The sequence below is a fragment of the Corythoichthys intestinalis genome, chromosome 7 (genome assembly GCF_030265065.1).
Source record: "Corythoichthys intestinalis isolate RoL2023-P3 chromosome 7, ASM3026506v1, whole genome shotgun sequence".
NCBI classification, from domain to species: domain Eukaryota; kingdom Metazoa; phylum Chordata; class Actinopteri; order Syngnathiformes; family Syngnathidae; genus Corythoichthys; species Corythoichthys intestinalis.
The window spans coordinates 52,038,822-52,051,894 of NC_080401.1; the positions used below are offsets into that span (position 1 = coordinate 52,038,822).

General features: G+C 39.5%; 1 protein-coding gene across 2 annotated transcripts in view; it reads left to right on the forward strand.

Moving 5' to 3' along the window:
- The window catches only part of gabrb3 (gamma-aminobutyric acid type A receptor subunit beta3), a 91,781-nt gene that overhangs the window by 56,017 nt on the left and 22,691 nt on the right, over window positions 1-13,073 (forward strand). For both annotated transcript variants that reach the window (XM_057840245.1, XM_057840246.1), the window contains 2 exons: window positions 39-106; window positions 12,231-12,451. In XM_057840245.1, coding sequence (XP_057696228.1) covers window positions 39-106; window positions 12,231-12,451 — 289 coding nt within the window. The remainder of the gene's footprint in view (window positions 1-38; window positions 107-12,230; window positions 12,452-13,073) is intronic.

The window sequence follows — 13,073 nt, forward strand, 5'->3', positions numbered from 1 at the left end:
GGAATAACACACATGCTTGGTTGTGCTGAATTTTTAAGGTGCCCCTGTGGCGGTTGGCATGAGCATAGACGTGGCTAGCATAGACATGGTGTCCGAAGTGAATATGGTAAGTAACAAGCAACATTTATTTTTTCATTTCTCCTCATGAACTCATTGGCTGCCAGTGATGGCTATGGATGTCCATTCCATTTTGACTGGCAATGATCATTCACAAATTGAGCTGCTAAAAAGTGGGATAACTCCCATTTTTTTGTCAAATTTACCTTGTTGGTTGTCATTTGACGGTTGTAGATGGAAGGGCTGGCAATGATTATTTCCCAAATGAGCTACTAAGACCAACAGTGGTCTTACTGCATTTAAATGATACTTAAAATTTTAGCTGCCATTAATAGCGAATGATTGCTGTCAACCGTCTCAGAAAAAATGAATTGGTCGCCAATTACAACGGATGAGTTAAAGACTATAAACAGGGGTGCACATAATTTTTTTGCCCAGGTTCTCAGAGGAGGACCTGGAGATGTGACTTGGTCCTCATTGAGCTTGAGAGCCGACCCACCTAATGCGATAAATTTATGACAAGCTTTACTTAGAGCCAATTAACTTTAATTAATTATATTAACAGTTAATGCCTGATTAACATCAACTGGCACAACAAAATTGCCATTACTTTGAAGTGAAATGTAAAGAAATAAACATAAACGCACCAATTCGAAATAAAGGGCATTATGCGGCTCCCACATTAACGCCAAGGCTTTTTAAAAGTGGGATGTCCTCCTCATAAGACCTCATTGAACGTGCATGTTTAGCTTTGTAAAATGCGAGCAAAAACACGTTTGTCAGTGCATGGCGCTGTTTTCATTACCTTTATTCCGCCACTTGTCCATAGGGCGAGTACGGTGCTGTCTGACATTGATAGTTTGCTTAATTGCCACATGCTCTCTGTTTTTTCGTGCTTTTCAAAGTTTGGATGGCTGAAATTCTTTGACCCTACATAAAATGCGCTGCTCTTATCGGCGACATTGGGATTCTCACGGCACATTTTGTACCGCATTTCCGTGCGAGCATCATTTACTTCTAGCCACGGTACCTCCTGCAGCCACTTTTCAGCAAAAGTCCTTTTTTCGGTAGCTCCGGTGACGTCTCTGTCGTCTGTCTGTCTTTTGACGGGGGTGGGGGAACACGGAAGTAATTACTCAGTGTGGCCTGCCTCTTCGACATTTTGAGAAGTTATTTTCTCGTGTCCGCCGCAAATACAGTGGTCTGCCATCGGTACGCAAAAGCGTATGGACTATGGAACCTGTTGAGGGCCAGCACGTTTGTCTACGTCCAGTACGCATGCGCGCATGCGGACCACTTACAGTGCCTTGCAAAAGTATTCGGCCCCCTTGAATCTTGCAACCTTTCGGCACATTTCAGGCTTCAAACATAAAGATATGAAATTTAATTTTTTTGTCAAGAATCAACAACAAGTGGGACACAATTGTGAAGTGGAACAAAATTTATTGGATAATTTAAACTTTTTTAACAAATAAAAACTGAAAAGTGGGGCGTGCAATATTATTCGGCCCCCTTGCGTTAATACTTTGTAGCGCCACCTTTTGCTCCAATTACAGCTGCAAGTCGCTTGGGGTATGTTTCTATCAGTTTTGCACATCGAGAGACTGACATTCTTGCCCATTCTTCCTTGCAAAACAGCTCGAGCTCAGTGAGGTTGGATGGAGAGTGTTTGTGAACAGCAGTCTTCAGCTCTTTCCACAGATTCTCGATTGGATTCAGGTCTGGACTTTGACTTGGCCATTCTAACACCTGGGTATGTTTATTTTTGAACCATTCCATTGTAGATTTGGCTTTATGTTTTGGATCATTGTCCTGTTGGAAGATAAATCTCCGTCCCAGTCTCAGGTCTTGTGCAGATACCAACAGGTTTTCTTCCAGAATGTTCCTGTATTTGGCTGCATCCATCTTCCCGTCAATTTTAACCATCTTCCCTGTCCCTGCTGAAGAAAAGCAGGCCCAAACCATGATGCTGCCACCACCATATTTGACAGTGGGGATGGTGTGTTCAGGGTGATGAGCTGTGTTGCTTTTACGCCAAACATATCGTTTTGCATTGTGGCCAAAAAGTTCAATTTTGGTTTCATCTGACCAGAGCACCTTCTTCCACATGTTTGGTGTGTCTCCCAGGTGGCTTGTGGCAAACTTTAAACGAGACTTTTTATGGATATCTTTTAGAAATGGCTTTCATCTTGCCACTCTTCCATAAAGGCCAGATTTGTGCAGTGTACGACTGATTGTTGTCCTATGGACAGACTCTCCCACCTCAGCTGTAGATCTCTGCAGTTCATCCAGAGTGATCATGGGCCTCTTGGCTGCATCTCTGATCAGTTTTCTCCTTGTTTGAGAAGAAATTTGGAAGGACGGCGGGGTCTTGGTAGATTTGTAGTGGTCTGATGCTCCTTCCATTTCAATATGATGGCTTGCACAGTGCTCCTTGAGATGTTTAAAGCTTGGGAAATCTTTTTGTATCCAAATCCGGCTTTAAACTTCTCCACAACAGTATCTCGGACCTGCCTGGTGTGTTCCTTGGTTTTCATAATGCTCTCTGCACTTTAAACAGAACCCTGAGACTATCACAGAGCAGGTGCATTTATACGGAGACTTGATTACACACAGGTGGATTGTATTTATCATCATCGGTCATTTAGGACAACATTGGATCATTCAGAGATCCTCACTGAACTTCTGGAGTGAGTTTGCTGCACTGAAAGTAAAGGGGCCGAATAATATTGCACGCCCCACTTTTCAGTTTTTTATTTGTTAAAAAAGTTTAAATTATCCAATAAATGTTGTTCCACTTCACGATTGTGTCCCACTTGTTGTTGATTCTTGACAAAAAAATTAAATTTCATATCTTTATGTTTGAAGCCTGAAATGTGCCGAAAGGTTGCAAGATTCAAGGGGGCCGAATACTTTTGCAAGGCACTGTATGTGCACCCCTGACTATAAACCTTAAAGTGCCTATGACAGCATTAAAAAAATCTTGAATAGCATTATTATGTGAATTTGAATCATATTTTGAGACTATATACAATATTTTGGCAAAACGCAGATGATGAGAAATTAGTCTTTTAATCTGCCATTAGCCCCGCCTTTCATTTTAGCACTCTTGCGTCCCCAGCTGGAGGATGACGTCGGCAGGGTCACCGTTTCATCTGATTTAGAATTCAGCCCATTGACGGGGAATTATTCCGAATGAGGAAAATGCGATGAAGAGAGCAGCAAAATGTCATTGTTTCAATCGCTCTACACTAGACCTCTCCAAAGTCCGGCCCGGGGGCCAAATGGGGCCCGTGTTCAAATTTCATCTGGCCCCCAGCCTCTTTCATAAAATTAATAACGTCTGGCCCACACACAGACTTAATAAATTGGTCAGCAGTATTGCTACCAGCATATGAAGTAGCTTAAACACTAAATGTTGCTCCTCATTCACCCATTAAAAGGCAGCAGAACTCTAAGCAACATTACACCGTGTGACCCTTTACTTCCAATTTCCTAAAATGGCGACAATCAACCAAAAAAAGAAAGTTGACTGCGACAGCCGACGCTTCAAGGATAGGTGGAAATTGGACTATTGTTTCACTAAAATACCCAACAACTGTCTGCCTCATTTGCAAATAGATAGTCGCTGTTTTTAAGAGCTCAGAGGCTTATAAATACTTCGTTGCTGGTTGGGTGAAACAGGTCCTCGTCCACGAAAATTCGGCAGGAATCTATCTTGTGCTTGGAAAGGTGAGTTATGAAATTTTCAATTCAAAATCTTTTGTTCTTGCTAACATCCACTGTCATGTCTAATGTATTTCATGTCATTTGTCAATGGAGCGAGGGCTTTTAATGTTTATATGGTTTAGTGATAGCACTCTCACTATATACATACGTGTATGTTGTCGGCGATTAGCCTAGCAATGATCTTAATTGTGGTTGTCAGCCCAAAACCCTCTAAATATATATTAAATGCATCTTACCAGATATAAAATGACTACTACATAATCTGTGGTAATCGTTTGGAACCCAGTTTTCTCGTCGAATTGCAGCAGCCCATCTCGCTCTCTCCTCTCCGGGTCTCTCGGTCTATCTTCCCTGTTATGGCAACCGACCGCCACACACGCCTTCACCATTTTGATTATTAATGTTAACGCGCAGAAAAACATGCCGTAAATAGGAGGAATGTACGTAGCCGTAACAGGTAAACACGATGTGTTGACGGACAATTGGGCGGCACCAGTCAGGAGGGCAGAGTTTTGACGTCACGTGGGTAGGGTCTATAGCGTTCTCCTGGCGAGCACGCGAAGAGGACCGAGGGGGGTGTGCGACAAGCCGCCGGTTGCCAGCTGTGTGGCCTTCTCAGTGGACAAGGAGCATTGTCAGCCACAAAATGCAAGCCAACTCCTTATTAAAACGTGTGCCATGATCCCAGTATTTCACATAATATAAAACACGTAGCTTACTCACTTTCTTGTTGGTCCACTTTTCCCACAGTTGTCAGACTTGTTTTGGACATTATCCGCGGTGAACAGTAACTTTTTGAAATCCAAAAAGGCTCACATGCCTCTCCCTGGTGCAGCAACAAAACCCTGCAGCACATTTGGGTGGTGTGATGTGAAAAATAAATGAATTAATCCGCAAAATCAGCTAAAATTGCAGTCCATCTGCATGCTATAAAGCAATGCTGTATTGTGAGATGCTGACCCGGGTGACGTCACATTTGCATTCCTCCGCAATACAGGAAGTTATTTATTTTCATGGCGCAGGATTAAAAAATTTGAATAAACAAAACGATCGCTTCCACACACATCCAAGCGGTCCATTTCACTCAAGGGCATAAAATACCGCGTGAAATATGAAATAAGCATGCTTTTTGCTGTCATAGGCACTTTAAAACCAACTGATTTTATTGTCACTTTTTTGCTGCATATACATTTTATATGTATGTAATGTTTTATTATATTTTTTATATTATTTCATGAATGAATTCTTTTATATACAGTGGTACCTCTACTTAAGAACGTTTCTACATACAGAATTTTCAGGTTAAGACCAGTGTTGTTAATCTTACTGAAAAAAAGTAATTAATTATAGTTACAAATTACTTCTCCAAGAAGTAATTGCGTTAGTAACTCAATTACCTGAATGTAAGAGTAATTAGTTACTTGGCAAAGTAATTGGTGATAATTACTTTTTTTTTTTTTCCCTCAAAAAAAAAAAAAAAACATTGGCCACACTATGTGAAGTTTTTTGTGAAGGTTTTTGGTACAATTGGCCCGAGCCCAATTCTTTACCCTAATTTACCCTTTACCCTGAATCAACTGTTAAAAGTTGTTAAAATTGCTCCCATCATTGCATTTGTTCCCTTCTCTCTACTTTCGACATATGAAAGTTTTAAAACTGTTTCATCATTTAAAGATAGATTCAAGTCAAGATTTTGCCGATTTAGAAGTATTTTAGATAAAAAGTTACTTAGGTTTGCTAGGAAGGTTCTCTACAACAGAGCCGTCCTAAAAAGTCTACTGCTTTAAGATGGCGGCTGTCTACTAACGCATTTAGTGCCATCATAGACACACCTCAACGGAAAAATATTGCCTCTTGTTAAAAAACAAATTTCAGGATACAAAAAGTTAAAAAGTACAGTATGGCTGGTACTCGCAGCTCCCAGATTTCACTGAACGTAACATACTTATAGCTGCTCTGCCATTGGCTATTGCCTAGCATTTCTAGCGTCCAGTTGGCTAAGAGGGACCTCTACCGTATGTGTATTTAGTGCTGCAATGATGAATCGATTAACTCAAGTATTCGATTAGGAAAAAAGATTCAAAATAAATTTTGCTGCTTTGAGTATTCGTTTAATTAAAGTGGCGTTGTAATGGTTTATTTTGATAGCGTTTGCATTTAGTTTTATTGATTTGAGTGGCTACTCTGCTCCCTGGTCTGCCTCATTTCAAATGGCTGAATCCAACTGTTCCTTGTTAAGACCAACATAAGCTAAGTTTTTGTTTGAGCTTATGTTTTTTTAATGCATTCGTAATTTAGTTTATTGGTATATTTAGCCGTTCTTTGTGGGAATATGTGTCTGAACCATTTGTGAAAAGCATAGCAAAAAACGTTAGCGTTTCATAGCATTTAAGCTAGCAAATGTTTTCTATGTAAGTTAGCCAATTGTTCTTTTGTTGTACATAGATCCTCAGTTATTTTTTTATACCGTCTGAGGCTCAGCTCAGGTATTTGAATTTTCCATGTTCCTTGTCCGATTACTCGATTATTCAAACTTACTAGTTAATCAATTAATCGACTACTAAAATAATCGATAGCTGCAGCCCTATGTATGTGTGTATCCCAGCATCCTCTTTATTCTCCCCTCGTGTTACGACATCTTTACGAGTGTATTAACTTTTATTTTTTACTCAATTCTTGATTTTTTACATTATGCATAACTCAATTTCATGTTTATTGTTTAATAATGTAATTGTAACATGTATTACTACATGTTTCGATGCAATTTTATGCATTATAAAATATTTACCGGTATGTCTGAATTTTGGGGGGCTTGGAACGTATTAGGGCATTTACATGGAAAACGTATCTCTACTTACAGAATTTTCAAGTTAAAAATTTCCTTCCAGAACCATTTAATTTTGTAAGTAGATGTACCACTGTACTATTATTTATTATTTGTTTGTGTGCATGTAGTATGTATAAATCAGCTTCCCATGAAAGAATCATGTTACCCCATCTCATTAAGAATTCATTGCGAGAGACAGGAGATAATGCCGCTGCTTGATTTAACACACAAACAATAAATTATACATTCAATATAATACTGTTGACATCAATCTGTGCGTTTACACAAACACATAATGTGTGTCCATTCACACACACGCAAATATGTCTAACTGGCGAAAAAAAATATCTGTCAGTCCATGGCATTCACATTTATACATGTTAACATCAGTCATGCTGCACAAACTCATCATGTGGTTTATTGAACAACATAACACATTTTGATTCTACTGGGAAAGACCTTAAGCACCCGCATGTGGTGTGTGGGTCGACTCAAGCTTCATTCCGCTTTTCCCAGTGGATAGGCATGACAGCTACCACGTCTGACACGTGTCTTTGCCCGGAATGGCAAGACTCTCCTGCCCTCCCGCCGGGCCTCATTTAACGGGGAATGAACTTTGCCTCTCCTGAGGTTCAAATTGTTTCACAATAATCAGCACCTACACGTGCTCACAAGTGAGCATCTGGGCTACAGTAATATCATGACAGTTTAAGTGTTTTCAGTTACCTGTCGTCAAGGGCATAGGTTTGCACAGGGACGGTAGGGACATAATACTACCAAATTTTCAGGATGCTCAAATTATCCCCACCAACTTTTAAGCGATCTTATTTGCATTATATAATGAGTTCAGTTATATAAGTAATTTAGATTGTCTTCCCATATGTTGTAAGTATAGAAATGACCCAACCTTTTATTAAGTGAGTTATTATGTTCAGACTTACATTTTCCCCTTTTGACTTGCTGAATGTGGCGGTCCATTTTTTTCCCTCAAATGCACATTTGATTGGCTGATGACTTGACCCCCTCACATGCACCCGCACACCCACACAGCAATGTAGTTCTATAAGCATTTGATATCTAGGCGTAGATTGTAGGCTGTCGGCTACAGTCAGGAAATATTGGAGCCACCTAGCCTAGCTTTGCGTTTGCTACAGCGTCACAACACTCTTCTCTCTCAGTGTCTCTGACTTTTCTCGAGTCATTCAACCAACGTAGTAACGCATCGTAACGCACATTGTCTCGTTGCCAAACGGTGACAAAACCCAAACAGAGAAAAAAAAAACGTAATGCACGAAAAACGTACAGATTTTGAACGTACGGCGTACACATTTAAAAATCAGTGCTCACTTGTACAAATTACGCCGAAACCGTACAACTTCAATTTGACATGTATGCGAAAAACAATGGTGCATTTCTGTTAGCATTTATTCTACTAAAGTGCTTTAGTGTAAACATAACATATGCACTGATAAACATGAGCATCCAATGGCCGGCTAGTCGGCCCGCCTCCCTTAACTGTGATTGGCAAGAAATTGCCTTCATTCGCTGCTCAGATTGGTTGAATTGAATGACGACAGACAGGGCCATTCCTGACCAATTTGGTGCCCTAGGCAACATATTTATTGGCGCCCTCCGGCCCTTATTTTCACCACATATATTTAAACACTCACACTGAAAAAGCCCGTTGTCTCTTTTTAATTTATTATATTAAAAAAAAAAGACAATGAACAAGTGCAGAAATTAAAAGAAAAATGCTGTAATAACTATTCAACAGCACCAATGAAAACACTTCAAAAACAAATGCATTAAGTAAATTACAATTGTTATTACAATATGATTAACACCCACCCACACAAACCTATATAAGGACACACAGAACACTTTAAAATGCAACTTTTTTTTTCACCTTGACTTATAACCTTACCTTGTTTTCACTGATGCAAAAGCCTCTATTGCACTTTCATATGACAGTTGTTTTGAAAGGTGCACTTCTTTCCTGGACTTGGTGGGCTTGGACTTTGTGCTGATGTGGATAAGTTCACTGTAAAAGATGGCCCAGGATGTATACAGGTAGAAAGAAAATATTTCAGAAGAGCATCTACAAAGAGAAGAAAGTGGAATGTTGCATTATATTAGTCAAATAGCTGTTGATTGTGAAACCAGCATGACATAACCATAATAGCACCTAAATTCTTGCAGCCTACTGTACCTGTCTATTGGATCCGGCCACCATCTTTGATGGGCGTAGTTAAAAGAAAATAAATTCTTGAAGCACGGCAACAACACAGGACTATCCAATAATAATGAATTAAATAATATATGATAGCAAAAAAAATTAAGAAATTGAATATGTTTTTACATGAATGTGATCGCCATTTTAATGAATTAATGACACATTTAATAACAAATGTTTGCATTTAAATCTGTGGCACTTTTAGTCCCCAATACCACAGAACTTTGAAATTATTAATTCCATATTTAAGGGTGTATTTATTTAGTTAACCTTGGCACTTTTAGGCCAGGCAAATTTATTTGAAAAGCACAATTTAACACAAGGTAAAAGTGGTTCACATCACATGAAAATAAGCAAGACAATTTTACTCTCCCATACACTTTGTCCAAATTTCTCAAAAATTGTTTTGTATAATTTTTTGAATACTGCTTTCATCAAATATTATTTGAATATTTTTCTTGACGCCTTTTTGGACGCTGGTGCGCCCTTAGGCGGTTGCTTAAATTGCCTTATGGGCGGCACGGGTCTGACGACAGATCACGATAGAATGAATAGAGTGTTCGTCCTCTCCGTATGTGTGTGTGTGTGTGGTTTTGTGAAAGATTAAAAAAATAAATAAATACACAGTACATTCTAATCGAGCTAGGGCGGGCACAGCAGTCTCTCAGGGCGGGCCCGGCCCCCTAATGCCCGCCCATGCCGTCAGGTCTGGTTGAGGAGTGGGACTTGTCCCAACCATCTCACCCGGGATATCTGCCCTTGGATGTAGGTAACCAGAGTCATACCGCTATTTGCCTACACCGGGGTTCACTAAATCCGGACCTCGGTGCCACTTTTCCTGTCGTGTTTTCCATGTCTCCCTCCTCCAACACACCTGAATCAAAATAATCAGTATCATTATCAGGCTTCTGGAGAGGTTACTGATGACATAATCATTTGATTCAGGTGTGTTAGGGAAGAGAGACGTGGAAAACACGACAGGAAAAGTGGCACCGAGGTCCGGATTTAGTGAACCCTGGCCTACACTATGATTACTGATCCTCCCTGTTAAAATACATTGGATGTCTGTCGCAATCAAAGGCAGCTAATGAGTTCATGTGAAAGTGTGATTGTCTCCTTGCGTAGTGTGTCAGTATTATACTGCCCTTGGGTGGCTGTGGTCAAAGGGAGCAGCAAAATGTCTATCGAACTGTAGCAATAAATGTGTCAAAAACTTTTTTTTCATTTTATTTAATTATTATATGTTTAAATTAGTGTTGTTCCGATCGTTTTTTTGCTCCCGATCCGATCCCGATCGTTTTAGTATGAGTATCTGCCGATCCCGATATTTCCCGATCCGATTGCTTTTTTTTTTTTTTTTTTGCTCGCGATTCAATTCCAATCATTCCCGATAATTTTTCCCGATCATATACATTTTGGCAATGCATTGAGAAAAAAATGAATAAAACTCGGACGAATATATATATTCAACATACAGTACATAGGTACTGTATTTGTTTATTATGACAATAAATCCTCAAGATGGCATTTACATTATTAACATTCTTTCTGTGAGAGGGATCCACGGATAGAAAGACTTGTAATTCTTAAAAGATGTGACTTTGTATATTGTGACTAAATATTGCCATCTAGTGTATTTGTTGAGCTTTCAGTAAATTATACTGCAGCCATTTAACTTCTGCCCAAATGCATGATGGGAAGTGCAACCATGACTGTACGTAGTGGCATTAGTTGATATATCTTCTCTGCGTTGGGAAAGAACATAGGGTGTTAAGAAAATGATCAATTACTACCTTTCTTCACCAAATTGCCTCCCATGTTATTTTTAATTGCTGAGAGAGGTATTGTAAGGCTTTAGCCACATAAAAAATGACTTCAAAGGCTGTCAAAATTCTCTTAACTCATTGTACGCGGCCTTTTAGCGCTATCTATTGGTAAAACGGCGTCTTTATAGATTGAACGCGACAATGCTTGAGTGGGTCGTGCAGCGCATGCGTTAATTATTTAACGTGATTAATTTTAGAAAATTAATTACCGCCGTTAACGCAATAAATTTGATAGCCCTACTTTAAGCCAAATCTACTCTGGATGAGTGCAAGACATTTTGTCTGTAACGTTAAATACAATTAGAAAACGATTTAAATAAAAATAATTTTAAAAAATTAAAAAAGGCATGTCCGATATTTTTTTGCCGATTCCGATACTTTGAAAATGACGTGATCGGACCCGATCGATCGGGATATCTTTAGTTTAAATAATGCACAATTTATAACATGCTGTTTTTCAGTTGTTGTGTTTTTGAGGGCTTGTAATAGAATCTGTTTCAAAGAGCTAAACCGATTTGATACCTAAGTTAATTGAGTTATATGCTTACTGTAAAACTGTACGTCACTGAGGCCTGCTGGGTCGGCCCGGTTCAGGCGGCAGGAGAGGTCATGCGTTAAGACACTGAAAGATTTAAAAGAGTTGGGGCTCCAGACGCCGAGCTGCTTCCGCGTGGTGGGAGTGCGCGTTGTTGTGTAAAAGCTGATTCAGCCGACCCACTCCACTGGTGCTGCATGTGGGAGGACATCACGTCTCACAACAACACCTGCTTTTCATCTCACTACCTTCTCGCCAGCAACTCCTTTACACCGCTGATGCCTCGTTTTTATGACTTTAATTCATTTCTAACTTTTAAAAGCAAGTACAGCGAATCCCAGTTTTATATGAACAGTTCACGTACTTTGTGTAATTCGTTTTTTACTGAGAGAAGGTTGCCGTTTTTACACGATGCGGCAAACTTACAAAAACTGCATTTCCATCATTTCATCTGCGTGCGGTCAGCAGTTTTACACAGTGGCGAGTGTACGAGTAATATTTATTAGCTCTGATGGGATGTAGTCAGCTCTGCCATTGACCATCTAGCTTCCAACACAGGACGGTGCAGAACAGTATAGGCCATGCGCAGTATACAGAACATGCACGCAAGCTTGTTCTGAATATGAAGAGTCACTGAAGCGGAGGCTTGTTTATTTCCTGTGACCTGCTTATTTATTTAACGGAATATTAGTCAGCAGAATCAAGTCCAGTCAGCTCCATTAAAAGGCTACAGAAGCTTTTGTTTTGTGCCGGATCATTAGTGGAACACAGCCAATGCATCAATAAGGGCTTTTATTAACTCTTGATCCATTCATCTGTAAGGATCTATTTATCCATCTATCAACTCTTTACAACCCTGCAGATTCGGTAACATTTACAGAAAGTGGATCTTCTATTGAGTCGGCGAAAGAATGATAAATACATTCCAAAGTAGATTTCGTAATCCACTTTCCGAAATACCGAGACAAGAAAATATTTGTCAAAGAATTTTTAATGTTATCACCTGCCACTCTCTGTTCGCAGGACTACACGCTGACTATGTATTTCCAGCAGTACTGGAGGGACAAGAGGCTGGCCTACTTGGGCATTCCCCTCAACCTAACCCTGGACAATCGGGTAGCGGACCAGCTGTGGGTGCCCGATACCTACTTCCTCAATGATAAGAAGTCCTTTGTGCATGGCGTCACTGTGAAAAACCGCATGATTCGTCTGCACCCAGACGGGACCGTTCTTTACGGCCTCAGGTATGGGTACTAGCTTGTTTGCGTATACAGTATATCAAAGTAGGTCAAACGATTAAAATTTTTAATCAAGTTAATTACAGTTGATTACGTAATTAATTCTGATTCTTAGTTTGTTTCATCGGCAGAAAAAAACAAAAAAACAAAAAAACTGACTAACTTTCCTATGTTCAACATATCTGAAAAGTAAATAATAATCAGTTCATGCAACAATATTTTCATGTAATCACTCACTCTTGCCCTCTTTCATACTTACAGTTGTGGTTAAAAGTTTACATACACTTGTGAAGAACATAATGTCATGGCTCTCTTGAGTTTCCAGTTATTTCTACAACTCTGATTTTTCTCCGATAGAGTAATTGGAACAGATTCTTCTTTGTCACAAAAAACATTCATGAAGTTTGGTTCTTTTATGACTTTATTATGGGTTAACAGAAAAAGTGATCAAATCTGCTGGGTCAAAAATATACATACAGCAACACGAATTAGCAATTTCTTTTGAGTGATTATTGACTTGAACAAGTCAGGAAAGTCACTTGGAGCCATTTCAAAGCAGCTGCAGGTCCCAAGAGCAACAGTGCAAACAATTGTTTGTAAGTATAAAGTGCATGGCACTGTTTTGTCA